Genomic DNA, 27,498 nt, shown 5'->3' with positions numbered 1-27,498 from the left:
TTCATTCATTCTGCAGAAAAGAGCTTTAAAAGTGATTAGCAACAGTGGTTTTAGAGATCCATCTAATCCATTGTTCATTAAGTATAGGGTACTTAAATTTCATGATTTAGTCAATTTGAAAATATTACAAACAATGCACCAAGCTAATAAAAAATACTTTACCAACAAACATTCAAAATATGTTTGAAAAAAGAGTAAGTAGTTATAAATTGAAAGGAATAGAAGTCTTTAAAAACCAAGATACATAACCAAAGTAAAGGAACGGAGTATTGCAGTAAATGGTGTAAAATTATGGAACAATCTCAACAAAGAAATCAAAGAATTAAGGTTGCTTAAGTTATTTAAAAAAAGTATTAAACTAGATGTATTAAGTAAGTATGAAACTGTGAAATAAGTTAGTGGGCTGTGAGAAATCCAAAAAAATGTAATCTGTTAATGTTTAAAATGTTTTAAGTTTAAAATGTAACCTGTCAGAGATCAATTCAATTTCAATCATTTTTTTTTTTTTTTATATAGCGCCAAATCACAACAAACAGTTGCCCCAAGGCGCTTTATATTGTAAGGCAAGGCCATACAATAATTATGTAAAACCCCAACGGTCAAAACGACCCCCTGTGAGCAAGCACTTGGCTACAGTGGGAAGGAAAAACTCCCTTTTAACAGGAAGAAACCTCCAGCAGAACCAGGCTCAGGGAGGGGCAGTCTTCTGCTGGGACTGGTTGGGGCTGAGGGAGAGAACCAGGAAAAAGACATGCTGTGGAGGGGAGCAGAGATCGATCACTAATGATTAAATGCAGAGTGGTGCATACAGAGCAAAAAGAGAAAGAAACAGTGCATCATGGGAACCCCCCAGCAGTCTACGTCTATAGCAGCATAACTAAGGGATGGTTCAGGGTCACCTGATCCAGCCCTAACTATAAGCTTTAGCAAAAAGGAAAGTTTTAAGCCTAATCTTAAAAGTAGAGAGGGTGTCTGTCTCCCTGATCTGAATTGGGAGCTGGTTCCACAGGAGAGGAGCCTGAAAGCTGAAGGCTCTGCCTCCCATTCTACTCTTACAAACCCTAGGAACTACAAGTAAGCCTGCAGTCTGAGAGCGAAGCGCTCTATTGGGGTGATATGGTACTACGAGGTCCCTAAGATAAGATGGGACCTGATTATTCAAAACCCTATAATTAAGAAGGAGAATTTTAAATTCTATTCTAGAATTAACAGGAAGCCAATGAAGAGAGGCCAATATGGGTGAGATATGCTCTCTCCTTCTAGTCCCCGTTAGTACTCTAGCTGCAGCATTTTGAATTAACTGAAGGCTTTTTAGGGAACTTTTAGGACAACCTGATAATAATGAATTACAATAGTCCAGCCTAGAGGAAATAAATGCATTAATTAGTTTTTCAGCATCACTCTGAGACAAGACCTTTCTAATTTTAGAGATATTGCGTAAATGCAAAAAAGCAGTCCTACATATTTAATATGCGCTTTGAATGACATATCCTGATCAAAAATGACTCCAAGATTTCTCACAGTATTACTAGAGGTCAGGGTAATGCCATCCAGAGTAAAGATCTGGTTAGACACCATGTTTCTAAGATTTGTGGGGCCAAGTACAATAACTTCAGTTTTATCTGAGTTTAAAAGCAGGAAATTAGAGGTCATCCATGTCTTTATGTCTGTAAGACAATCCTGCAGTTTAGCTAATTGGTGTGTGTCCTCTGGCTTCATGGATAGATAAAGCTGGGTATCATCTGCGTAACAATGAAAATTTAAGCAATACCGTCTAATAATACTGCCCAAGGGAAGCATGTATAAAGTTAATAAAATTGGTCCTAGCACAGAACCTTGTGGAACTCCATAATTAACTTTAGTCTGTCAAGAAGATTCCCCATTTACATGAACAAATTGTAATCTATTAGACAAATATGATTCAAACCACCGCAGCGCAGTGCCTTTAATACCTATGGCATGCTCTAATCTCTGTAATAAAATTTTATGGTCAACAGTATCAAAAGCATCACTGAGGTCTAAGAGAACAAGCACAGAGATGAGTCCACTGTCCGAGGCCATAAGAAGATCATTTGTAACCTTCACTAATGCTGTTTCTGTACTATGATGAATTCTAAAACCTGACTGAAACTCTTCAAATAGACCATTCCTCTGCAGATGATCAGTTAGCTGTTTTACAACTACCCTTTCAAGAATTTTTGAGAGAAAAGGAAGGTTGGAGATTGGCCTATAATTAGCTAAGATAGCTGGGTCAAGTGATGGCTTTTTAAGTAATGGTTTAATTACTGCCACCTTAAAAGCCTGTGGTACATAGCCAACTAACAAAGATAGATTGATCATATTTAAGATCGAAGCATTAAATAATGGTAGGGCTTCCTTGAGCAGCCTGGTAGGAATGGGGTCTAATAGACATGTTGATGGTTTGGATGAAGTAACTAATGAAAATAACTCAGACAGAACAATCGGAGAGAAAGTCTAACCAAATACCGGCATCACTGAAAGCAGCCAAAGATAACAATACGTCTTTGGGATGGTTATGAGTAATTTTTTCTCTAATAGTTAAAATTTTGTTAGCAAAGAAAGTCATTACTAGTTAAAGTTAATGGAATACTCAGCTCAATAGAGCTCTGACTCTTTGTCAGCCTGGCTACAGTGCTGAAAAGAAACCTGGGGTTGTTCTTATTTTCTTCAATTAGTGATGAGTAGAAAGATGTCCTAGCTTTACGGCGGGCTTTTTTATAGAGCAACAGACTCTTTTTCCAGGCTAAGTGAAGATCATCTAAATTAGTGAGACGCCATTTCCTCTCCAACTTTCGGGTTATCTGCTTTAAGCTACGAGTTTGTGAGTTATACCACGGAGTCAGGCACTTCTGATTTAAAGCTCTCTTTTCAGAGGAGCTACAGCATCCAAAGTTGTCTTCAATGAGGATGTAAAACTATTGACGAGATACTCTATCTCACTTACAGAGTTTATGTAGCTACTCTGCACTGTGTTGGTATATGGCATTAGAAAACATAAAGAAGGAATCATATCCTTAAACCTAGTTACAGCGCTTTCTGAAAGACTTCTAGTGTAATGAAACTTATTCCCCACTGCTGGGTAGTCCATCAGAGTAAATGTAAATGTTATTAAGAAATGATCAGACAGAAGGGAGTTTTCAGGGAATACTGTTAAGTCTTCTATTTCCATACCATAAGTCAGAACAAGATCTAAGATATGATTAAAGTGGTGGGTGGACTCATTTACATTTTGAGCAAAGCCAATAGAGTCTAATAATAGATTAAATGCAGTGTTGAGGCCGTCATTCTCAGCATCTGTGTGGATGTTAAAATCGCCCACTATAATTATCTTAATCTGAGCTAAGCACTAAGTCAGACAAAAGGTCTGAAAATTCATAGAGAAACTCACAGTAACGACCAGGTGGACGATAGATAATAACAAATAAAACTGGTTTTTGGGACTTCCAATTTGGATGGACAAGACTAGGAGTCAAGCTTTCAAATGAATTAAAGCTCTGTCTGGGTTTTTGATTAATTAATAAGCTGGAATGGAAGATTGCTGCTAATCCTCCGCCTCGGCCCGTGCTACGAGCATTCTGACAGTTAGTGTGACTCGGGGGTGTTGACTCATTTAAACTAACATATTCATCCTGCTGTAACCAGGTTTCTGTAAGGCAGAATAAATCAATATGTTGATCAATTATTATATCATTTACCAACAGGGACTTAGAAGAGAGAGACCTAATGTTTAATAGACCACATTTAACTGTTTTAGTCTGTGGTGCAGTTGAAGGTGCCATATTATTTTTTCTTTTGAATTTTTATGCTTAATAGATTTTTGGTGGTCTGGGAGCAGACACCGTCTCTACGGGGATGGGGTAATGAGGGGATGGCAGGGGTAGAGAAGCCTGCAGAGAGGTGTGTAAGACTACAACTCTGCTTCCTGGTCCCAACCCTTGATAGTCACGGTTTGGAGGATTTAAGAAAATTGGCCAGATTTCTAGAAATGAGAGCTGCTCCATCCAAAGTGGGATGGATGCCGTCTCTCCTAACAAGACCAGGTTTCCCCAGAAGCTTTGCCAATTATCTATGAAGCCCACCTCATTTTTTTGGACACCACTCAGACAGCCAGCAATTCAAGGAGACATGCGCTAAACATCACTGTCCTCCCGGTCCGATTGGGGAGGGGCCCAGAGAAAACTACAGAGTCCGACATTGTTTTTTGCAAAGTTACACACCGATTCAATGTTAATTTTAGTGACCTCCGATTGGCTTAACCGGGTGGTCATTACTGCCGACGTGAATTACAATCTTACCAAATTATACGCTTAGCCTTAGCCAGCAGTTTCAAATTTCCTTCAATGTCCCATGCTCTGGCCCCCGGAAGACATTGACTATGGTTGCTGGTGTCGCTAACTTCACATTTCTCAAAACAGAGTTCGCCAATAACCGAGTTTTGATCCTCGCGGGTGTGTCGTCGAGTGGGGAAAAACGTTAGAAATGTGAACGGGTTGCGGTGTGTACCAGGGCTTCTGTTTAGGGCTACGCTTCCTCCTCACAGTCCACCCAGTCGGCCTGCTTTCCCGGCTGCTCGGGTATCTGCCAGAGGGGAACTAACGGCGGCTAATCTACGTTGGGTCCGCATCAACTACAGGGGCCTGGCTAGCTGTAGATTTTCCCACGGTGCGTAGCCGAGTCTCCAATTCGCCCAGCCTGGCCTCCAAAGCTATGAATAAGCTACACTTATTACAAGTACCGTTACTGCTAAAGGAGGCCGAGGAATAACTAAACATTTCATACCGAGAGCAGAAAAGTGCGGGAGAGACAGGAGAAGCCGCCATGCTAAATCGGCTAAGAGCTAGTAGCTGCGCTAAGCTAGCGGATTCCTAAAAACACGCAAAGTGAATAATGTGTAAATAATTTAGAGGTGATTCAGCAGAAGGAGTGCTTTAGTTAAGGCACGTGAAGATTACACTGGGAAACAAATCGTTATCTAGATAACTAGATCAATCTAACTGTGCAGATTAAACAGCTAACAGATACAGCAAAACACCGCTGTGCTCCGGAACAGGAAGTGATACAATACCACAGTGAGAGCCAACCACCAGTAGAGGCAAGCAAGAGCAAGCAAAAAAAATGTCATCTACTAAATAATGGTCATAATTATGAAATAAGTCAGTGGTATGTGACAAGTCAAAGAAATGCAATCTGTTAAATAATGTTGAATAATGACGCTGGATATTGAAAGATTGTATTGTAAAAAGGGGCAGAAAACATAAGACTTGTTCTTCTCTCTGCTCCTTTTCATTCAGATGATTTTGATGCTTTATTCTGACTTTTTTGTTTTTTTTTTTCCTTTTAAAATGAATGAAATAAATATTAAAGAAAGAAAGAAATGTTTCTGTATTCTTCCCCAGATTTGTGCCTCAAGATAATCCTGTCTCTAAGGTCTACAGACAATTCCTTTGACTTCATGCTTGGTTTGTGCTCTGACATGCACTGTCAACTGTGGGACCTTATATGTAGACAGGTGTGTGCCTTGCCAAATCATGTCCAATCAACTGAATTTACCTCAGGTGGATTCCAACCAAGCTGTTGAAACATTTTGAGGATGATCAGTGCAAACAGGATGCACCTGAACTCATTTGAGCTTCATGGCAAAGGCTGTGAATGCTTATGTACATGAGTGTGTTTTTAATAAATTTGCAAAAATCTCAAAGTTCTTTCGTATTCTTGTCATTATGCGGTATTGTGTATAGAACTTTGAAGAAAAAATAAGATCAGTCCATTTTGGAATAAGGCTGTAACATTAAAAAATGTGGATAAAGTGAAGTGCTGTGAATTATTTCTGGATGCACTGTAAATATAACACGATTGTAAAATACCTTTGACTGTATGAGCATTGTCTTCTTTATAATTTGCAGTTGCTTAATTGGTATCCCAGTGCAAAGTGTGTGTGTGTTACTTACATTAATTATTAAGGTCTTATTGTCTTGCGTGCAATTTGTACATGTTCAATAAAGCCCCTCAATCAATCATAAACAATATTTACATTTTAATGGTGTCTGCAGGAGGGAGTGCGTGTGCGCATACATGAGCTTTTGACAAGAGCGGAAGTTGACTTTGAGTTACCGGAAGTTAGCGTGCACGCTGACATCAGTGAAATGTCTTGTAAATTACTGCAAAGGTGTTACCAGGTTACAAAAACAGCTTTTTAAAGTGTTTATTTCTTGCTAGCTTTTTCATAATATATGACAGAGGTTTTATTTACACACACATGAAATTGTGTTTGCAGTTAGCTAGACCAGCTGACGACACCATGCTAACGTCTGCAAAATTGTAAATTACTTCAGAGGTGTTATCAGGTTCCAAAAACAGCGTTTTCAGTTTGGATCCTTTTCATTTGATTGGTGCTTTGTCACCAGCTTTCCCTTTACCATGCACTTTGGTTTGAACATTTTGTACCATTGCGCGCTGCGAACCCCACCTACGCATACACTAGTGGGGGGTGGCATTTAGCTAAACATGGCAGGGTTTGTTCTGCTGACGGACAACGTGAACGAGCTAATGGGGGATTTTCAAGTTGTGATAGAGCAGCGCATGCGTGATGAAGTCACAACTCGATCCATTTAGGAAGACACGGTTTTGTTCAACAAGAACTATCAAGAAATTTCTCGTGTGTGGTTGGTAGGGCTGTCACGATTAGGAATTGCTGGAGACGGTTAATTGTCAGACAAATAATTGCAATTGACGAATATATTGTCCTATTTTTTTCTTTCCCTTTTTTATATTCTACTATCGTAGTATAATTAGCTTTAATAATACACATTCTGTGCTGTACTGTAAACACTTTAATGAATAAGAGCAATTTAATGATGTTTTGAACATCACGAAATAGACAGACTTAGTATCTTCTCCATTCCTTAAGAGGATTATTGTGATCATTCTGCTGCAACAGGGCAAGCATTGAAGAAAACTCACATTATTTCTGCCTGTTAGGCTAAAGCTGTTAAGTATTGTACAGATCAGACAAAAGGTTTCTTTGACTTCTTAGTCAATGAACAAAGTGCACATGTCAATGATCAGATAAAGTCTCTGACTTTCTTAATAAACAAATTCCCATCCACACAGTGGCACAGGAAACCACACAAGGAACCCCCAACCAACCAACCTTCAAATTGAATCAGTACACAGTACAAAAGTAAACAAATTGAACAGTACATGCAGACAACAGTGTATCTTTTGCCTTTAGGTTTTGAAAAACAAGATGGGGGGGAGCAAGTAAACATACAGTCGTTTCTGCTGTTTTCAAAAACTGCCTTTAGGCTCTATAAAGTGTAAACAGCACAGGTCTCTTAGACTCTGGCTTTCACAGTATTAAATGACAAAAACAAGTTAACAACTTAAATATTTTGCTGCTACAGTATGAGGGTGATTCTTTAACTACGGGCACTATTGGCCTTGTAAATGTAATTTCCACCACACCATTGCCTTACAATATAAAGCGCCTTGGGGCAACTGTTTGTTGTGATTTGGCGCTATATACATGTGCTCTGATGTCACTGTTTATCTCCATAGAAACTACCCAACAATCTTTCATACAAACTGTTTAAAAGGGACATTAGTGTTGTGGTGGAAATTACGGCAATAGTGTGGGACAACTACATTTTGTTTAAAAAAAAAAAAAATCACAACAGTTGTATGACATGAATGCCCCAATTATGTTTTATTTTACTGATATTTATTCAGAGATATTTTAAAACATTAGAAAAAAAAGTTTCTTTACCATTCATTTTTATCATTGAAGATCAAAAGTCTGGGTGTGGGACAAGCACAAAACAGCAATATTTGCATATAATGATGCTGAAAAAAGGTGAAAAAGTCATCATAGACTACTAGAACAAATTTCTTAACACACTTTCATTGTAAAGATGACTATAAAAGTGTGAAATTTCCCCTTTTTTCTGTTTTTCATACAGTATGATCAAAGGACATACGAGGGCTGTCAATAAGTAACGGTCCTTTTTATTTTTTTCAAAAACTATATGGATTCATTCATATGTTTTTACGTCAGACATGCTTGAACCCTCGTGCGCATGCGTGAGTTTTTCCACGCCTGTCGTGACGTCATTCGCCTGTGAGCACTCCTTGTGGGGAGTAGTCGTCCAGCCCCTCGTCGGAATTCCTTTGTCCTGAGAAGTTGCTGAAGAGACTGGCGCTTTGTTTGATCAAAATTTTTCTAAACCTGTGGACACATCGAAGTGGACACGGTTCGAAAAATTAAGCTGGTTTCAGTGAAATTTTAACGGCTGATGAAGAGATTTTGAGGTGATTCTGTCGCTTAAGGACTTCCCACGGTTCGAGACGTCGCTCAGCGCTCACAGCCGCCGTCGTCAGCCTGTTCAAGCTGAAAACCTCCACATTTCAGGCTCTATTGATCCAGGACGTCGTGAGAGAACAGAGAAGTTCAGAAGAAGTCGGTTTCAAGCATTTTATCCGGATATTCCACACTGAAAAACACCTCTGTTGAAAGCCTTAAGGACAAGTTGGAACATGTCCTGCCTGTTAAACAATTTCTCATATACTCACTCCACTGAAAGCCATCAAAGCCGCCTGGATTTTACAAATGGTTATCAACACGGAGGTGTTTTTCCTGTGCCGCCGCACCGCGTCGGCTGCGTCCCGACGCGCGGATCCGTCCGCACGTCTTGATTAAAAAAATCTCCTTTAACAGTGGAATATCCGGATAAAAGGCTGAAACCGACTTCTTCTGAAACTTCTCTGTTCTCTCACGACGTCCTGGATCAATAGAGCCTGAAATGTGGAGGTTTTCAGCTTGAACAGGCTGACGACGGCGGCTGAAGCGCTGAGCGACGTCTCGCACCGTGGGAAGTCCTTAAAGCGACAGAATCACCTCAAAATCTCTCATCAGCTGTTAAAATTTTCACTGAAAACCAGCTTAATTTTTCGAACCGTGTCCACTTCGATGTGTCTCACAGGTTTAGAAAAATTTTAATCAAACAATACGCGCCAGTCTCTCAACAACTTCTCAGACAAAGGAATCCGACGAGGGGCTGGACGACTCCTCCCACAGGAGTGCTCACAGGCGAATGACGTCACCGACAGGCGTGGAAAAAACTCACGCATGCGCACGAGGGTTCAGCATGTCTGACGTAAAAACATATGAATGAAATCCATATAGTTTTTGAAAAAAAAATAAAAAGGACCGTTACTTTATTGACAGCCCTCGTAAGTGCCTGTAGTCTAAGAATCACCCATGAATAGCTGTGTGCTATACAAAGAAAATAAAGTGACAGCCAAGTGCCCCCCCCCCCAAAAGAAAATAACAACAAAAATACGATGGCCTGCCCTAAACCATATCCATATCATTATCACATCTGCATGCCCATCAAGGTTTTCATTCCTCCTGGCAAGGTAGGTTTCTGGCAACCATATTGACCTTATTGGCTCTAAGGCAGCATCTCTCTTGGGACACAATGTTTCCAGCTGTACTAAACATCCTTTCGGAAGCAGTGGAAGTCGCACAAATGCACATGTACGTTTTTGCCAACTTGGTCATCAAAGGGAACTTTTTTTGGTTGTCACGCCACCATATCGGATGATCAGATGCGGGAGGCTCTAACACTTCTTGCAGGTACCGTTTTAGTCAGTTTCAGCCTGAATCTTTTTGGTACAGCCAGTCTAGCCATTTGGATTCTTCTGTGCTGCAGCAGGTTGCACAGCTGCCTCTTCTTGGCAGGAAGAGGTGAAGGTAGCACATCATCATCCTTGTTTTCATCTTAACTTCCATCACTGTTGCAGCTGCTGTTGTTGCCTCCATCCTCTGGCACTCTCATGTTGATGATCTCCCTTAGAATCTGGCCCCTTGTACAATCATCCCCAGTGCTGCTCTCCTTGTACCTAAGGTCGAGGAATTTGGCCTTTTTCAGAAGCTCTTGAAGTGGAGGTGTGCTGTACTTTCATCAAGAACACTACACATTTTTTTTCTTGATGTTTGTTGTGATTGTGCTCTCATCTGGGTCTGGGGCTAACACTTCTTCTTTTAGAAGTTCCAGCACAGGCTTCATAGAGGACACGGTCACATACTTTTCCCCTGATAAGACATTGAAATCAGCTACCGTTTTCAGTGCTGTGTTGATGGATTCCAAGACAGCAACATCCTGCCAGGTCGGGCTGAGGTGTCCATGTTTTCTGTCATTCATCAGCACACATCTTATGGCAGGGAGCTGCTGCAGCACCCTCTCTGCCATTTTTTTGCGTGGTACCCCATCATGTAGCGACATCCTTGCAGGCAAGATAAGATTGTTTAGACATTTGCTCATTATATCAACATTACATGTTAACAATAACCCAGCATTTATTCAAAACATTATATGTACAACACTTAGAGATGAATCACAGCTCATGTCCAGATTTCAAGTGAAAATCCAATTTAAATACTGTTTAACAATTACAAATAGTTTATGTAGAAACATTGCTTTTCTTTGTCTAGACTCTAATTTATTATCAGTGCCCAGCATAAATGAGTACACCCCCTATTAAAATCAATGTATTACTCATCTATGTGGGGAAAAAAGAAAAAATTACAAGTTTAACTTTTTTAAACCATAAGATGAAAATAAGGGTTATATGATTACTAAAATTTAGCTTTGCTCCCACCCCTTTGCTTAGGGTGTACAAATTTTTGCATCATGATCTTAACCCTCTGGGGTCCGAGGGCATTTTTTGGACAGTTCACTCACCTGGCATAAATGTTTTATTATTGCTGTTAACAGCTCTCCTTGCATCCCACAATCAAGTTTTATGTCTCATTTTTATTTTTTATTTTTTTTTCAGGACAACCTGTGCTTTCAGAATGTGTTTTTGTTGTGTTTTATAAGTGTAATAAAGGTTTACAATCAAAAATAGGCAAGGAAAAATAAAGCGCAAACTCATTTTCCACACACATTTATTCGAAACACACAGCAAACTATAATAACTGTTTTGACACTTTATAAAGGTAATTTGAGGTCTTGTGAAAGACTGAACAATAAACACAAATGCACATTTTGAACAATATATACAAAGTGGTCTATGCGTTTTGTTGTCCATCGATATGGTGCTTTACACAGAGAAAGCAACAGTTATCCAGTAATATTCATATGCAAACTAGTGGAGCAATCCTGATAATTACACACTTTGTTTGAGCACATAAGATCAGAGGCTCTCTGTGTGCTCCTGCTTTCACTGATCGCTGTGCGTAATGGCGCAGGGCACACTGAGTATGTACTAATAGTATGTACTCATTGGAGCACACGGGGCTATTCGAACGGGCCATCTAGTAACACATCACTCCTGAAAACGATCTTTGGCTTTTCACGTGAGGTAAATCTGCCCTACGATTGGATTTTGGAAAACCAGTGTGACAGTGAACCAATTCCGATTGGACACTCACATTGCACACGTACACAGCTTCTATGAGGAGTACAAAGATGGCCGATGGCTGGCTCGAAAGTCTGCAGAGTTAACTTTTCAGCAAAAAAAAAAAAGTTTCTATCTCATATCATTCAAAAGTTATTTATAATTTAGTAAAGCTTGGTCTTAGCCATCGTATACGACGGCCTTGACCCCAGAGGGTTAAATTGAGAAAAACGCTTTTGTGTGGAACTTAAAAAAAAAATATCTTGTTTGCAATCAATGGCCCATATTTGGGGCAGTACTTTGTGGTATAGTATGCCATAGAAAATGTTAATTGTGAAAGGAAACTAAAGGTTTTCTGACAAATCTGAAGAGGTGTTCTCATTTATGCTGAGGACTGTGCATTAATAGAGAGAAAAGTAATGTTTCTAAACTTTCTACATAAAATATAAACACTATAAATTTATGTATTTATAGTGTGTGTGCATCATGTTTCTAACAAAATATTTATTTTGTCTTTAATATATTAATAGCTCACCAGAATTAGACTGCGTTCAGTGAGATTGGCGTCATGCTATGCCTTCTTCAGGTCTCTCCTCTTTATCCAGCTCAGGTTGAAAGTGTTGACCAGACTCCTGCACAGTCCCAGGGCATAGCTTGTTTTATCCTTTTCACTTGCTACAGCATTTTTGACAGCCAAATGGAGGTTGTGGCCAAAGCACCCCTTACCAAAAATAGTACTGATAAGTATATAAAAAGTAAACTGGAAGTATACTTGAAACATACTTGCATGTACTACTTTTTGGTAAAGGACATCAGCCATGGCCATCCAAGTTTCCTCACTGCAGCTTTAATATTAGAGCCATAGTCAGTGGTAATGCAGGATATTTTCTTCTCATCTTGTGCCCAGTCTGCCAAAGTAGACTGAAGGATTCCGCAAGAACATCTGCCATGTGGTTGTCTGGAGTATATCTTGTCTCCAAACACCTGGAGTGCAGAGTCCAGTCAGCTGTGAGGTAGTGGATTGTAAGGCTCATGTATGGGGTCATGTTAGAGCGTGACCACATCAGTAGTGAGTGAGTAAAAATCAACCTCGCTCCTTGAGAATGTCAGTCTTCACATTGTTGTACAGTCTTGGTACTGCAGTCTTGGAGATATATGTTTTGCCTGGTGGGTCATACTGCTTATCAAACTTGTGCAGCATTTCTTTAAATCGCTGCATTTCCTTAGCGATGAACCACGTTACACTGTCTGTTAACGTGCGCCATCTTACACTGTCCTGTTTATACTTCGAGTGTCATCCGAAAGATTCGCCAAGAGCCAGTTGACGGGATGCACCAGGTGCTGTTGCATCCAGCTGGCGATTTTGCTAGTGTGATCTTTCCAAGTTCGGCGTATTGCTGTGGGTGTGGGGTCTGTAGATGCTGTTTCAGATTTGTGGTGTTAGCGCTTTTGACTGGTACTTTTTTAAAGCAAAGTTTGCATATTGCTTCCTCCACGTTACTGGGCTCTCCCTTATCATTAGGCTTAAAACTGAAATGCATCCACGGCGGTGCCGTGGTACATCACTTTGGAACCAGAACCTCCTCACCTTATCCTAGCCTCGCTAACCATTCGACCAAGATGAGAGGGAAACGGAGCGAGTGAGGCAGCGAGGCTGCAGCGCTGCATGCGGCTGCTAGCGCAGCACAATGTCGTTTTATGCAACTTTGTGGATAAAATAAACAATTCATGGTAATCATGAATATGAAAAAGATTTGCGAATATGAAAAATAATCGCGATTGGCGAATATTGTAATAATTGTGACTGCCCTAGTGGTTGGAGTTGTTTGGAGGTGGGAAATAGCCTTTGAATGCTTGAATTACGATGTCAGTCGCACAAAGAACTCCAATAATAGTGGGAACACGTTCATTGCGCCCAGAATGTTGGTATTTTGGTCATTGTACTTCCTAGCAACGAATGTAAAGCCCCGGTCACACAACACTACGAAGGACACCGAATCCCAAGTGAACAATAAATCTGCATGTTCGCATGCCATCTGTAACTGGGGAGGCTCTGTGCACACAATGGCTGTGCACCACAGACTGCTGTGTGCACATTCGCATGCCATCTCTGGCTGGAGAGGCTGTGTGCAAAGCTGGACGACGGTTGAATGATGTCTCTGAAAGTCACTGTAAGTCCAGAGTTCTTGTTTCATTTTGACTTCAGTGTCCTTCGTTAGTGCCGTGTGACCGGTGCTTTACATCAATATTCACACCACTGCAGCACTCCTTCTCATTCCTTGTGCGTTAACAACAAAATTTCTTACCGATACATCGTGGAATTCACCTCCAGTGGCCATTTCTCTCCCTTTTCTGTTGTTTTATAAATGAATATAATATCAAATGACAAGGATCAATTTTTAGCTGTTACATAAAACAAATAATGAATGTTTTTACATTCTTTCAATGGAACGAATATTTAATTAAGTGAAAGATGGAATGTACCATTCAACTTTGCTTCACTTCATTGAATGGAACATTCCAGTTTTCACCTCTTGAAATATTCATACAATTGAACTCAAACATTAATTATTTGTATATTATTTCTCTCCAGTTTTTACATAATATATGACAGAGGTTATGTTTACACACAAACAAAATGGAGTTTGCAGCTAGCTAGACCAGCCACTGACGTCACAGTGCCGCTCTACTCTGTTCGACTGTCACCCCCGCCCCTCAAAAAAAAGGAACAGAATGTAACATTTTAACCTCAGGCTGTCCCCAAAAATAAAGCCGTAGAATATACACTTTTGGATACTGATGTCATCTTGAAGCATATCTCAGGGAATTTTATCCCTGGTGTTCATTTCTAATTTCATCTCTGTTTGTAAGAGTTATGGCATTCATAGTATGTGCACGATGGATATGGTCTCAAAGTAGAATTCCACCAGTCTCCCTTTTTGCTCGCTTGTAAGCAACATTCTGGATCAGTCTCAAACTACAACAGAAGAAATTCCTCACACATATATCTTGAGGTCTGGGGCGGGGGGCTCAGATTAGTTGTTGCAGAATTAGTCAAATGATTTTGTTGTACTTTATACAGTGGGTTGTAAATGTATTCAGCCCCTTGGTATTTCACACATTTTTATTTGTTTATGTATGGCATTTTAAATACAAAAAGTAAATCAGGTTTCTCAGTATAAAAATTTCTAAAATTATCTTCCTTAGACTCGAACTGAAAGTAAATCGCTACAATATAAATTAATTAAAAATATAAAAGCGAAGATGATGGGTTGTATAAGTAATCAGCCCCTTTGGTATAATACCTGTAAATAATCAGTTTCTTTGCCAGTTTTCTTCATACAAGTCAGGGGATGGATACATGAACATTTCAAAATCACTGAATATGTCTTGAACTTTATTTACATCAGTTATGAAGAAATACAGACAGTGTGGCACTCTATGGTAAATCTGTGTGGAGTAGACACTTCTCAAAAACTGAGTAAATGTTCAAGGAGAAGAATGAGGAAAGCCACCAAGACACCCAGACAACCCAGAAGAAGTTACAGGCTTCTGTGGCTGTGATTGCAGAAATTGTGCATAGTGCATGTTTTGCATTTTGTGTCCCTAGTTATACAGCTTCATGATGGAGGGGTTTCTTCACCAAAACATTAAGTCTGGGCTTGCATCTCAGATGCGCATTCTGGCAAATTGTAGCTGAACTTTCAGGTCTTCTTTTTAATAAAACCCTCCTGTACCACTTGATGGGTATTTTCTCCTCCAAACATTCTTAAAACCTTTAACAAGACAAACAGAGTCAAGAAATACCAGTGAGACAGAAAGTCAATTTTAGCTCGCGAGGAGTGCAAGTCAGGCTGTACACCAAAGCTACACTAAAGTCTGGCCTGCGCTCCTGCTCTTTTATTTAGGACTTCCCTACATACATGGGCGGTACAGCTCCTAAGGGGAGGAGTGATAGCGCGTGAGCTGTTGCCGCAGAACCGCTGATTGCACAATACATTCAGGACTTTCAGAACCTTTTTAATCTTGGGCTCGATTAAGATGTGTTTAAGACATCTAACGATTAATCACACTTCTTCTGACACAAGGACTAATGTATCATAATCACACTGTGGTTGGAACATTCAATTCTCTATTCTTTATCTCACTGCTCCGCTTATGGCTGCATTCTGCCTGGGTCATCTTCACATGTCCTGAAAAAGAGCTTAGTGTGCACACAGAGATACCACAACTTGCAGAAGCACGTCATGTCACATATCTTAAGTAACCTTCACCCATCACATCAGTACAGTACACTTTATCAGAGCAGAGAGTACTACATTCTACCAGAGCAGAGAACACAAAGCATGCATGATAAAATAAAACAGTGTATCTACAGAATAACTCCAACACCACTTCATCATGAAACTGTGTAACTGGGGATACAAACTGCAAAACATTCACTATGCACAATTTCGCCAATCACAGCCACAGAAGCCTGTAACTTCTGGGTTATCTGGGTGCTTTGGTGGCTTTCCTCACTCTTCTCCTTCTTGCACAGTCACTCATGAATTACCAATGGGCTGAATAATTTTGCAACCCAATGTAGGTCAAGGTTTGCCATCTCTGAACTTGTCTAAGGTCTGTCCCAAGAATGTCTTTGTGAATTTGAAGACTCTGGCAGTAATAGCACTGGACTTACGCTGAGCTCAGACAGACAGACACAAAGTCTTTGCAATACCTGATGCCTTGTTTGATGGACTTGGGTAAAAATCACTGCGTTTTAGTTTTGTGTTTGGTGTTGTATCACATATGCTTGTGGTTGTGACTTATGAATCAAAATGGTTTGAGTACCCAATACCTGCTAATCAGCTTATGAAGGTTTGCAAAAGTTAGATTTGTAAGTCTAAGCAAAACTAAACAGTATCAGTCACATTACCCCTTCCTACTTTACCATTGCTTATGTTGAATTACCTGTTGGCCTCACTATGTGATAATATAGATAATTATAGTGGGCGATTTTAACATCCACACAGATGCTGAGAATGACGGCCTCAACACTGCATTTAATCTATTATTAGACTCAATTGGCTTTGCTCAAATGTAATGAGTCCACCCACCACTTTAATCATATCTTAGATCTTGTTATGACTTATGGTATGGAAATTGAAGACTTAACAGTATTCCCTGAAAACTCCCTTCTGTCTGATCATTTCTTAATAACATTTACATTTACTCTGATGGACTACCCAGCAGTGGGTAATAAGTTTCATTACACTAGAAGTCTTTCAGAAAGCGCTGTAACTGGGTTTAAGGATATGATTCCTTCTTTATGTTCTCTAATGCTATATACCAACACAGTGCAGAGTAGCTACCTAAACTCTGTAAGTGAGATAGAGTATCTCGTCAATAGTTTTACATCCTCATTGAAGACAACTTTGGATGCTGTAGCTCCTCTGAAAAAGAGAGCTTTAAATCAGAAGTGCCTGACTCTGTGGTATAACTCACAAACTTGCAGCTTAAAGCAGATAACCCGTAAGTTGGAGAGGAAATGGCATCTCACTAATTTAGAAGATCTTCACTTAGCCTGGAAAAAGAGTCTGTTGCTCTATAAAAAAGCCCTCCGTAAAGCTAGGACATCTACTACTCATCACTAATTGAAGAAAATAAGAACAACCCCAGGTTTCTTTTCAGCACTGTAGCCAGGCTGACAAAGAGTCAGAGCTCTATTGAGCCGAGTATTCCTTTAACTTTAACTAGTAATGACTTCATGACTTTCTTTGCTAATAAAATTTTAACTATTAGAGAAAAAATTACTCATAACCATCCCAAAGACGTATCGTTATCTTTGGCTGCTTCAGTGATGCCGGTATTTGGTTAGACTCTTTCTCTCAGATTGTTCTGTCTGAGTTATTTTCATTAGTTACTTCATCCAAACCATCAACATGTCTATTAGACCCCATTCCTACCAGGCTGCTCAAGGAAGCCCTACCATTATTTAATGCTTAGATCTTCAATATGATCAATCTATCTTTATTAGTTGGCTATGTACCACAGGCTTTTAAGGTGGCAGTAATTAAACCATTACTTAAAAAGCCATCACTTGACCCAGCTATCTTAGCTAATTATAGACCAATCTCCAACCTTCCTTTTCTCTCAAAAATTCTTGAAAGGGTAGTTGTAAACAGCTAACTGATTCATCTGCAGAGGAATGGTCTATTTGAAGAGTTTCAGTCAGGTTTTAGAATTCATCATAGTACAGAAACAGCATTAGTGAAGGTTACAAATGATCTTCTTATGGCCTCAGACAGTGGACTCATCTCTGTGCTTGTTCTGTTAGACCTCAGTGCTTGCTTTTGATACTGTTGACCATAAAATTTTATTACAGAGATTATAGCATGCCATAGGGTATTAAAGGCACTGTGCTGCAGTGGTTTGAATCATATTTATCTAATACAAACCCCTGGCAAAAAATTATGGAATCACCGGCCTCAGAGGATGTTCATTCAGTTGTTTAATTTTGTAGAAAAAAGCAGATCACAGACATGACACAAAACTAAAAGTCTTTCAAATGGCAACTTTCTGGCTTTAAGAAACACTATAAGAAATCAAGAAAAAAGATTGTGGCAGTCAGTAACTGTTACTTTTTTAGACCAAGCAGAGGAAACAATATGGAATCACTCAATTCTGAGGAAAAAAATTATGGAATCCACCCTGTAAATTTTCATCCCCAAAACTAACACCTGCATCAAATCACATCTGCTCGTTGATATTGACCGTATGCCATGACATTGACCCTATGTGTCTTTTTGCAAGGAATGTTTTCACAGTTTTTGCTCTATGGCAAGATGCATTATCATCTTGAAAAATGATTTCATCATCCCCAAACATCCTTTCAATTGTCCAAAATATCAACGTAAACTTGTGCATTTATTGATGATGTAATGACAGCCATCTCCCCAGTGCCTTTACCTGACATGCAGCCCCATATCATCAATGACTGTGGAAATTTACGTTCTCTTCAGGCAGTCATCTTTATAAATCCCATTGGAACGGCACCAAACAAAAGTTCCAGCATCATCACCTTGCCCAATGCAGATTCGAGATTCATCACTGAATATGACTTTCATCCAGTCATCCACAGTCCACGATTGCTTTTCCTTAGCCCATTGTAACCTTGTTTTTTTCTGTTTAGGTGTTAATGATGGCTTTCATTTAGCTTTTCTGTATGTAAATCCCATTTCCTTTAGGCTGTTTCTTACAGTTCGGTGACAGACGTTGACTCCAGTTTCCTCCCATTCATTCCTCATTTGTTTTGTTGTGCATTTTTCGATTTTGAGACATATTGCTTTAAGTTTTCTGTCTTGACGCTTTGATGTCTTCCTTGGTCTACCAGTATGTTTGCCTTTAACAACCTTCCCATGTTGTTTGTATTTGGTCCAGAGTTTAGACCACAGCTGACTGAACACCACCATCTTTTGCAACATTGTGTGATGATTTGCCCTCTTTTAAGAGTTTGATAATCCTCTCCTTTGTGTCAATTGACATCTCTCGTGGTTGGAGCCATGATTCATGTCAGTTCCACTTGGTGCAACAGCTCTCCAAGGTGTGATCACTCCTTTTTAGATGCAGACTAACGAGCAGATCTGATTTGATGCATGTTTAGTTTTGGGAATGAAAAATTATAAGGGTGATTCCATAATTTATTCCTCAGAATTGAGTGAGTTCCATATTTTTTTTTCCTCTGCTTGGTCTAAAAAAAGTAACCGTTACTGACTGCCACAATCTTTTTTTCTTGATTTCTTATAGTGTTTCTTAAAGCCAAAAGTTGCCATTTGAAATGACTTTAGTTTTGTGTCATGTCTGTGATCTGCTTTTTTTTCTACAAAATTAAACAACTGAATGAACATCCTCTGAGGCCGGTGATTAAATAATTTTTGCCAGGGGTTGTAGATTACAATTTGTTCATGTAAATGGGGAATCTTCTTCACAGACTAAGGTTAATTATGGAGTTCCACAAGGTTCTGTGCTAGGACCAATTTTATTCACTTTATACATGCTTCCCTTAGGCAGTATTATTAGACGGCATTGCTTAAATTTTCATTGTTACGCAGATGATACCCAGCTTTATCTATCCATGAAGCCAGAGGACACACACCAATTAGCTAAACTGCAGGATTGTCTTACAGACATAAAGACATGGATGACCTCTAATTTCCTGCTTTTAAACTCAGATAAAACTGAAGTTATTGTACTTGGCCCCACAAATCTTAGAAACATGGTGTCTAACCAGATCCTTACTCTGGATGGCATTACCCTGACCTCTAGTAATACTGTGAGAAAATCTTGGAGTCCGTTTTGATCAGGATATGTCATTCAAAGCGCATATTAAAACAAATATGTAGACTGCTTTTTTGCATTTAACGCAATATCTCTAAAATTAGAAAGGTCCTTGGTCTCAGAGTGATGCTGAAAAAATAATTCATAGCATTTATTTCCTCTAGGCTGAACTATTGTAATTCATTATTATCAGGTTGTCCTAAAAGTTCCCTGAAAAGCCTTCAGTTAATTCAAAATGCTGCAGCTAGAGTACTGACGGGGACTAGAAGGAGAGAGCATATCTCACTCCATATTGGCCTCTCTTCATTGGCTTCCTGTTAATTCTAGAAATAGAATTTAAAATTCTTCTTCTTACTTATAAGGTTTTGAATAATCAGGTCCCATCTTATCTTAGGGACCTCATAGTACCATATCACCCAATAGAGCGCTTCGCTCTCAGACTGCGGGCTTACTTGTAGTTCCTAGGGTTGTAAGAGTAGAATGGGAGCTTTCAGGCTCCTCTCCTGTGGAACCAGCTCCCAATTCAGATCAGGGAGACAGACAACCCCTCTCTACTTTTAAGATTAGGCTTAAAACTTCCTTTTTGCTAAAAGCTTATAGTTAGGGCTGGATCAGTGACCCTGAACCATCCCTTAGTTATGCTGCTATAGACTTAGACTGCTGGGGGGTTCCCATGATGCACTGAGTGTTTGTTTCTCTTTTTGCTCTGTATGCACCACTCTGCATTTAATCATTAGTGATTGATCTCTGCTCCCCTCACAGACATGTCTTTTTCCTGGTTCTCTCCCTCATCCCCAACCAGTACCAGTAGAAGACTGCCCCTCCCTGAGCCTGGTTCTGCTGGAGGTTTCTTCCTGTTAAAAGGGAGTTTTTCCTTCCCACTGTCGCCAAGTACTTGCTCACAGGGGGTGCGTGTTTGACCGTTGGGGTTTTTACGTAATTATTGTATGGCCTTGCCTTACATATTAAGGTGCCTTGGTGGCAACTGTTTGTTGTGATTTGGCGCTATATAAATAAAATTGATTGATTGATTGACTATGTGTTAATGATTGATGCACCTATTGCAATTCTGTGTGTCCTGGGGGAATGTGTGGGTTGTTGTCCTCAAACAATTTGACTTTGGGCTACATAAACTGTAGTGGCTGTTTTTAAAATAAACATTGAATTTTAATGCTCAAATGATTGTACAATTACACCATTTTGCAAGGGGTAAAAATGACTTCAAAATGCATAAATTGAATAGTATTTACGCTTGTCACTGTCAGGACTCCACTGGTCTCTTTTCTCTGTTTTATGCAGAACTGTGGAACATGTATGAAGCAATAGTATATGAATCTGCTTATGAAAATTTGCTCATTATGCATGTTGTGGTTTGCAGTGCAATTATTGGTCGCAACAACTAAAGATTTCAAGAGGACCTTGTTCAGCTTTATCAAATTCATGCCTCTTGTAAGTGTCCTATTTTTTTTTTCTCCTCTTGTGTTCTATGTATTGAGATTATATCTCTTTTATATGGTAACTCAGCATTTATAGTCCATTTTAGACTGTTCTTTTCTGAAAAGTGTACAGAGGAGGCCTGATCTAATTTTTTTTAAATTAACATTTACGAGGTCTATTAGAAAAGTATCCGACCTTATTATTTTTCAAAAACCCTATGGTTTGAATCACGTGTGATTACATCAGACATGCTTCAACCCTCGTGGGGCATGCGAGAGTTTTTTCATGCCGGTCGGTTACGTCATTCGCCTGTGGGCATCTTTGAGTGAGGAGTCGTCCACCCGCTCGTCGATTTTTTTTTTTTTCATTGTTTAGGAATGGCTCAGAGACTGTTGCTTGTTTGATAAAAATTTTTTCAAAAACTGTAAGGCACAACTGAGTGGACAACCATTCAATAAATTCAGCTGGTTTTCGGTAAAAATTTTAACGGCTGATGAGAGATTTTGGTCTGGTAGTGTCGCTTTACGGACGGTCCACGGCGCTGACGGCGATCTGCGCTTTGAGGCGGCAGCGTCTCGCTGTTTCAAGTTGAAAACTTCCACATTTTCAGGCTCTGTTGACGCAGTAAGTCGTCAGAGAACAGAGAACTTTCAGAAGAAGTCGGCATGAGGAGTTTATTCGGACATTCCATTGTTAACGGTCATTTTGTAATGAAAGAACGTGCGGGCAGAGTCGCATGTCGGGCTGGACCCGACCGCGGGGGTCGCGGCAGGAAAAACACCTCCGTTGGAATCTTAACGGGCAAGTTGGAACATGCCCAAGCTGTTAAACAATTTCTCAGTTACTCACTTGTTGAAAGCCATTAAAAGCCGCCTGAATTCTACAAATGGTTTTCAACACGGAGGTGTTTTTCCTGTCGCGGCGCACACAGATTTGCCCGAGTCGTCACGGAAACGACTCGGCGAATTTGCGCGTACGTCTTTCATTAAAAAAAATGTCCTTAAACAGTGGAATGTCCGCATAAATTCCTCATGCCGGCCTCTTCTGAATCTTCTCTGTTCTCTCACAATGTCCTGGGTGATTAAGCCTTAAATTAGGATGTTTAAGCTCGAAACAGGCCGACGACAGCGCCTGGAAGCGCTGCAGGACGTCCCGCTCCGTGGGGAAGTCCTTACACCGACAGAAACACCCCATAATCTCTCATCAGCCGTTAAACTTTTCACAGAAAACCATCTTAATTTCTCGAATAGTGTCCACTCGGATATTCCTCACAGGTCCGAAAAATTTTGATAAAGCAACGCGCGCCGTCTCGAGCAGCGTGTGAAACAAAGGAATTCAGCCGAGAGGGCGGGACCACATCTCACTCAAGGCCTGCCCACAGGGAAATGACGTCACTGACACGCGTAAAAAAACTCACGCATGCGCACAAGGGTTCAAGCATGATTGGTGTAATCGCATGTCATTCAAATCCATATAGTTAAAAAAAAAATAAATAAAAGGGTCGGTTTATTATCTAAGAGACCTCGTATTAATTTATCATTTTTTGTGTTTACTAACTTTTCTATCACTTTATTTAGTCATTTCATGCTTTTTGAGTGATTACTATGCTAAAGAGCCATTTGATGCAGTGGTTGTATGATTCATTGTTGGTGAATTTGATGTTTTGTTCATCACTTTACATTGGGTTCTTGCATGCTTCTCCAACCCCTTTTTGTTACCGTTTTAAAATGTACAAAGCATTTAACAAAATTGGTCATACTGATGTTGTTTGCATCTTTCTCTTCACTCTCCCCTGCCCTCCTAGATAGCCCTGGTTTAACAACTTCCTTAAGTTGGGGGCTTAATGAATTGAAGCTTAGGTTTCGTGAGAGACTCACCAAGAACCTCTATGATCAGTATCTGCAGTAAGTACGACCACCACATCACCGTATTTTTCTTAGTATAACTCACTTCTCTTCACTTCACTTTTTTTTTTTACTACTTTGAGATGTCCAGAGCCACTTGCATACAAAAAACAAAACGAAAAATTCATGACAAGGAATTTTCTTTACACTTGAAATGAGAAACACTATTAAACAGGGCTTGATTACTTTCAGCACGGCTATCCTAAAATAGGAAATGGACAGAATGTGGGTAAAATGTAATGAAATGGAGCAGACTGACTAAATATGATTCAATTAAGTACTTTTATTAAATTTTGTTAATGAAATGGAGACTGATAATAACGATATGGGGGTAAAACATAACGAAATGGAGCAGACTGACCCATTGACTGAAGTTTCATCTCTTGAACACCAGATGGCGGACCTACCCCTACTACAAGTACTGAGCGCATCTCGCAAAAAACAAAAGCCAAACAGTTAAATAAATCTACTTCTTTGGAGTCAGTCTTGTTAACGCTGCTCCATTTCGTTACATTTTACCCCCCATTTTGTCATTATTAGTCCCCATTTTGTCCATTTCGTGTTTTAGTATGGCCCTTTTCAGCACGTTTAAAACTGAGGAATGTCGCACTTAAGGCGTTCTTTTTATGAAAGATAGTCGTGGTGTTACTATTTTCAGTGATGAAAGATTCCCGGCAATCCAGATATTTACTTCTGTGGGGAATTTTGAGTTATTTTTTGGCCCAAACAGTTGGTGGCAGTAATGTACTGTGTTGGTTTGCAAACCACCAATAAACCTGAAAGTTATTTTTGTTTTTCTGGCCCTAGTCGTATTTAGTTTGTGTGCTGATGTCATGAAGTTTGTATATGTAAAATCGTTTGGAAACATCTCTGAGACGCCACAGTGGATATTAAGTGTGATGTTTTTTGCATCCTGATCTGAGGACTGAAGGATAAAATGTTACATGCCACTGCTTGTCCACACAAATGGGGGTTGCCATTACAGATTTTAATGTGAACTCCTTGCTGTGCTGAAACTACAAGCAAAAAGGACCAAAACAGCAACCCAACTTTTTTGTTAATTATTGTTTATACACAAAAGATAACACTCCAGGTAAGTCTTTGATATCTACGAGTCATGACAGCGCCATGTGGAAGCAACCCAGTGCCGAGACGATGTAGGTCAATGCCACAACAACACGAGGGACGCAAAGGACGAAGCCAGTCGGGTGCCAAAAACTAAACATGTTTAATTTTTTTTGTGTGTGTGTCCTGTGCTCAATGCAGAAATTAAGTAGTTTCAACGCAAGTCAGGGCAACGCAATGGCACTCGACGTGACTGGAAGCCACACCCTCACAATACGTTACCCGACGCCAATTTATGATTCCTGCTGTGTTCCATTGTTCCCGAAGTATAACTCACGCAAGATTGTTTTTATACCGTGTACACAATGCAGTAAAACTACACGCTCAAAGAGCACAGAAAAAAATATGCTGCTGCTGCAGCTCCTCGCTCTTCTCTCACAGATGTGTTTAAATAAAGTCCATAAAAGTCCTGCTCACAGACTGATTGTCAGAGAGAGGACATGTCCATATTCAGTAAAAAGTCCGGACATCTCCAGTCCACTCACGGAACATTCGTTCGCGTGCGCACGTGAACAATTAAAAGAAAAAAAAAAACTGTCTGGCTGCTGCAGTTCCTCGCTCTCTGCTCAAACTCTCTCCTCATTGTGTTAAATTAAGGACAAAAAAAGAACATAAGTCCTGCTCATAGACTGATCGCCAGAGACAGGACATGTCCACATCAAGTATAACTCCAGACGTCTCCACATTTACACACAGACGGTTCCTTCATGCACATGCTCGCGCAGCTCGCCGTCAAAGGAAGAAAGATAAACTATAACAGAACTCAGAGCGCACACCTGCAGCTCAGCACAAGAACAAATATAAACAAGAAGAGAAATCGGAGTGCAGTCTGGCTGCAGCCAAACCCTCTATAATTTCACACTGGGCCAACTTCGAGTTGCTTCCTGTGGCTTCATGACGACACAGGAATGTCTGCCTCAGGTGTGTGCAGCAGGGGGGCAGAGAGGAGGAGAGGACGCAGAGGAATCAGAGTGCACAGTTTGGCTGCAGCCAGACTGTGCTCTCTGATTTCTCTTCTAGTTTATATTTGTTCTTGTGCAGGTCTGCACTGAGTTCTGTTCTAGTTTATTTTTCTTACTTTGACTGCAAGCTGCATGCACACACACGCGAACGAACAGTCCGTGAGTAAATGTGGAGAAGTCTGGAGTTATACTTGATGTGGACATGTCCTGTCTCTGACAATCAGTCTGTGAGCAGGACTTATGTCCTTTTTTTGTCCTTTATTTAACACAGTGATGAGAGATAGAGTTTGAGTGGAGAGCGAGGAACTGCAGCAGCCAGACAATTGGTTGTTTTTTTTTTGTGTGTAAATGACGAATCGTGCGTGAGTGGACTGGAGATGTCAGGACTTTTTACTGGATGTGGACATGTCCTGTCTCTGGCAATCAGTCTGTGAGCAGAACTTTATGGACTTTATTAATCACAGTTGTGAGAGAATTTAAGTGCGAGGAGCTGCAGCAGCAGTCAGGCTGCAATCAGCATTTGTTTTCTGTGCTCTTTCTGAGCGTGTAGTTTCACTGCATTGTGTACATGGTATAAAAACAATCCTGCATGATTTATGCTGTGGGAACAATGGAACACAGCAGGAATCATAAATTGGTGTCTGGTAACGTATTGTGAGGGTGTGGCTTCCAGTCACGTTGAGTGCCGTTGTGTTGCCCCGACTTCTGTTGAAACCACTTAATTTCTGCGTCGAGCACAGGAAACAAAAAAAATTAACCGTTTAATTTTTGGCATCCGATTCGCTTCATCCTTTGCGTCCCTCGCGCTGTTGTGGCATTGAGCTGCATCGCCTCGGCACTGGATTGCTTCCACGTGCCGTCGTCATGACGGCGCATGACGCAAATTGAAGTGAGCTCGGTGTGATAGGGGCATTTGGAAAGAATTTACTTCAGATTGTCGCCATGCATACTCACTCACTCACTCATCTTCAACTGCTTACTCCACTTAAGGGTCGCATGGGGCTGGAGCCTATCTCAGCAGTCATAGAGCATGAGGCGGGGTACACCCTGGATAGGGCGCCAGTCTGTTGCAGGGCCATGCAAACTCGAGCTTGATAAATCTACATTTTATGGTTCTTTAGTTATATGGGCTGAAATATTCAGCTGAAGGAAAATATGATAAACATTTCAGATACTTATAAGTCAGATATTTATAAGGTAAATGTTTGTGCGCTGTTTTGCACGACACATAAATTGTCAGTATCCAGAAATGCTGATGTCTTCAGGTGGACAGAAAAATCTGTTGTTGTTTCCCATTTATATGTGAATAAGAATCAAATTTAAAACCAAATCTGTGTCCCTGAGAACTAAAGTTACAACCCCAATTCCAATGAAGTTGGGATGTTGTGTAAAATGTAAATAAAAACAATACAATGATTTGCAAAGCCTCTTCAACCTATATTCAGTTGAGTACACCACAAAGATAAGATATTTAATGTTCTAACTGATAAACTTTGTTTTTGTGCAAATATTTGCTAATTTTGAAAAGGATGCCTGCAGCATGTTTCAAAAAAGCTGGGACAGTGGTATATTTACCACTGTTACATCACCTTTCCTTCTAACAACACTCAATAAGCGTTTGGGAACTGAAGACACTAATTGTTGAAGCTTTGTAGGTGGAATTCTTTCCCATTCTTGCTTAATGTACAACTTCAGTTGTTCAACAGTCCAGGGTCTCCATTGTCATATTTTGCGCTTCATAATGTGCCACACATTTTCAGTGGGCGACAGGTCTGGACTGCAGGCAGGCCAGTCTAGTACCCACACTCTTTTACTACGAAGCCACGCTGTTGTAACGTGCAGAATTTGGCTTGGCATTGACTTGCAAGCAGGGATGTCCCTGAAAAAGATGTTGCTTGGATGGCAGCATGTGTTGCTCCAAAACCTGGATGTACCTTTCAGCATTGATGGTGCCAACACAGATGTGTAAGTTGCCCATGGCATGGGCACTAACACACCACATACCATCACAGATGCTGGCTTTTGAACTTAGCACTAGTAACAATCTGGATGGACTTTTTCCCCTTTTGTCCGGAGGGCACGACGTCCATGATTTTCAAAAACAATTTGAAATGTGGACTCATCAGACCACAGCACACTTTTCCATTCTGCGTCTGTCCATTTCAAATGAGCTCGGGCCCAGAGAAGGCGGCGCCGTTTCTGGATGTTGTTGATGTATGGCTTTTGCTTTGCATGGTAGAGTTTTAACTTGCACTTTTCGATATAGCGACGAACTGTGTTAACTGACAATGGTTTTCTGAAGTGTTCCTGAGCCCACGCGGTAAGATCCT

General features: G+C 40.2%; 1 protein-coding gene across 1 annotated transcript in view; it reads left to right on the top strand.

Moving 5' to 3' along the window:
- abcd3a (ATP-binding cassette, sub-family D (ALD), member 3a) overlaps positions 1 to 27,498 on the top strand; it is a 123,868-nt gene that overhangs the window by 23,661 nt on the left and 72,709 nt on the right. Inside the window, 3 exon segments of the mRNA XM_034172654.1 lie at positions 21,119 to 21,134; positions 21,136 to 21,221; positions 23,010 to 23,081. Of these exon segments, the coding sequence (XP_034028545.1) occupies positions 21,119 to 21,134; positions 21,136 to 21,221; positions 23,010 to 23,081 (174 nt within the window).

The sequence above is a fragment of the Thalassophryne amazonica genome, chromosome 1 (genome assembly GCF_902500255.1).
Source record: "Thalassophryne amazonica chromosome 1, fThaAma1.1, whole genome shotgun sequence".
Classification (NCBI taxonomy): Eukaryota; Metazoa; Chordata; class Actinopteri; order Batrachoidiformes; family Batrachoididae; genus Thalassophryne; species Thalassophryne amazonica.
The sequence above is the reverse complement of the archived record's forward strand: the minus strand, read 5'-3'. Positions and strand labels throughout refer to the sequence as shown.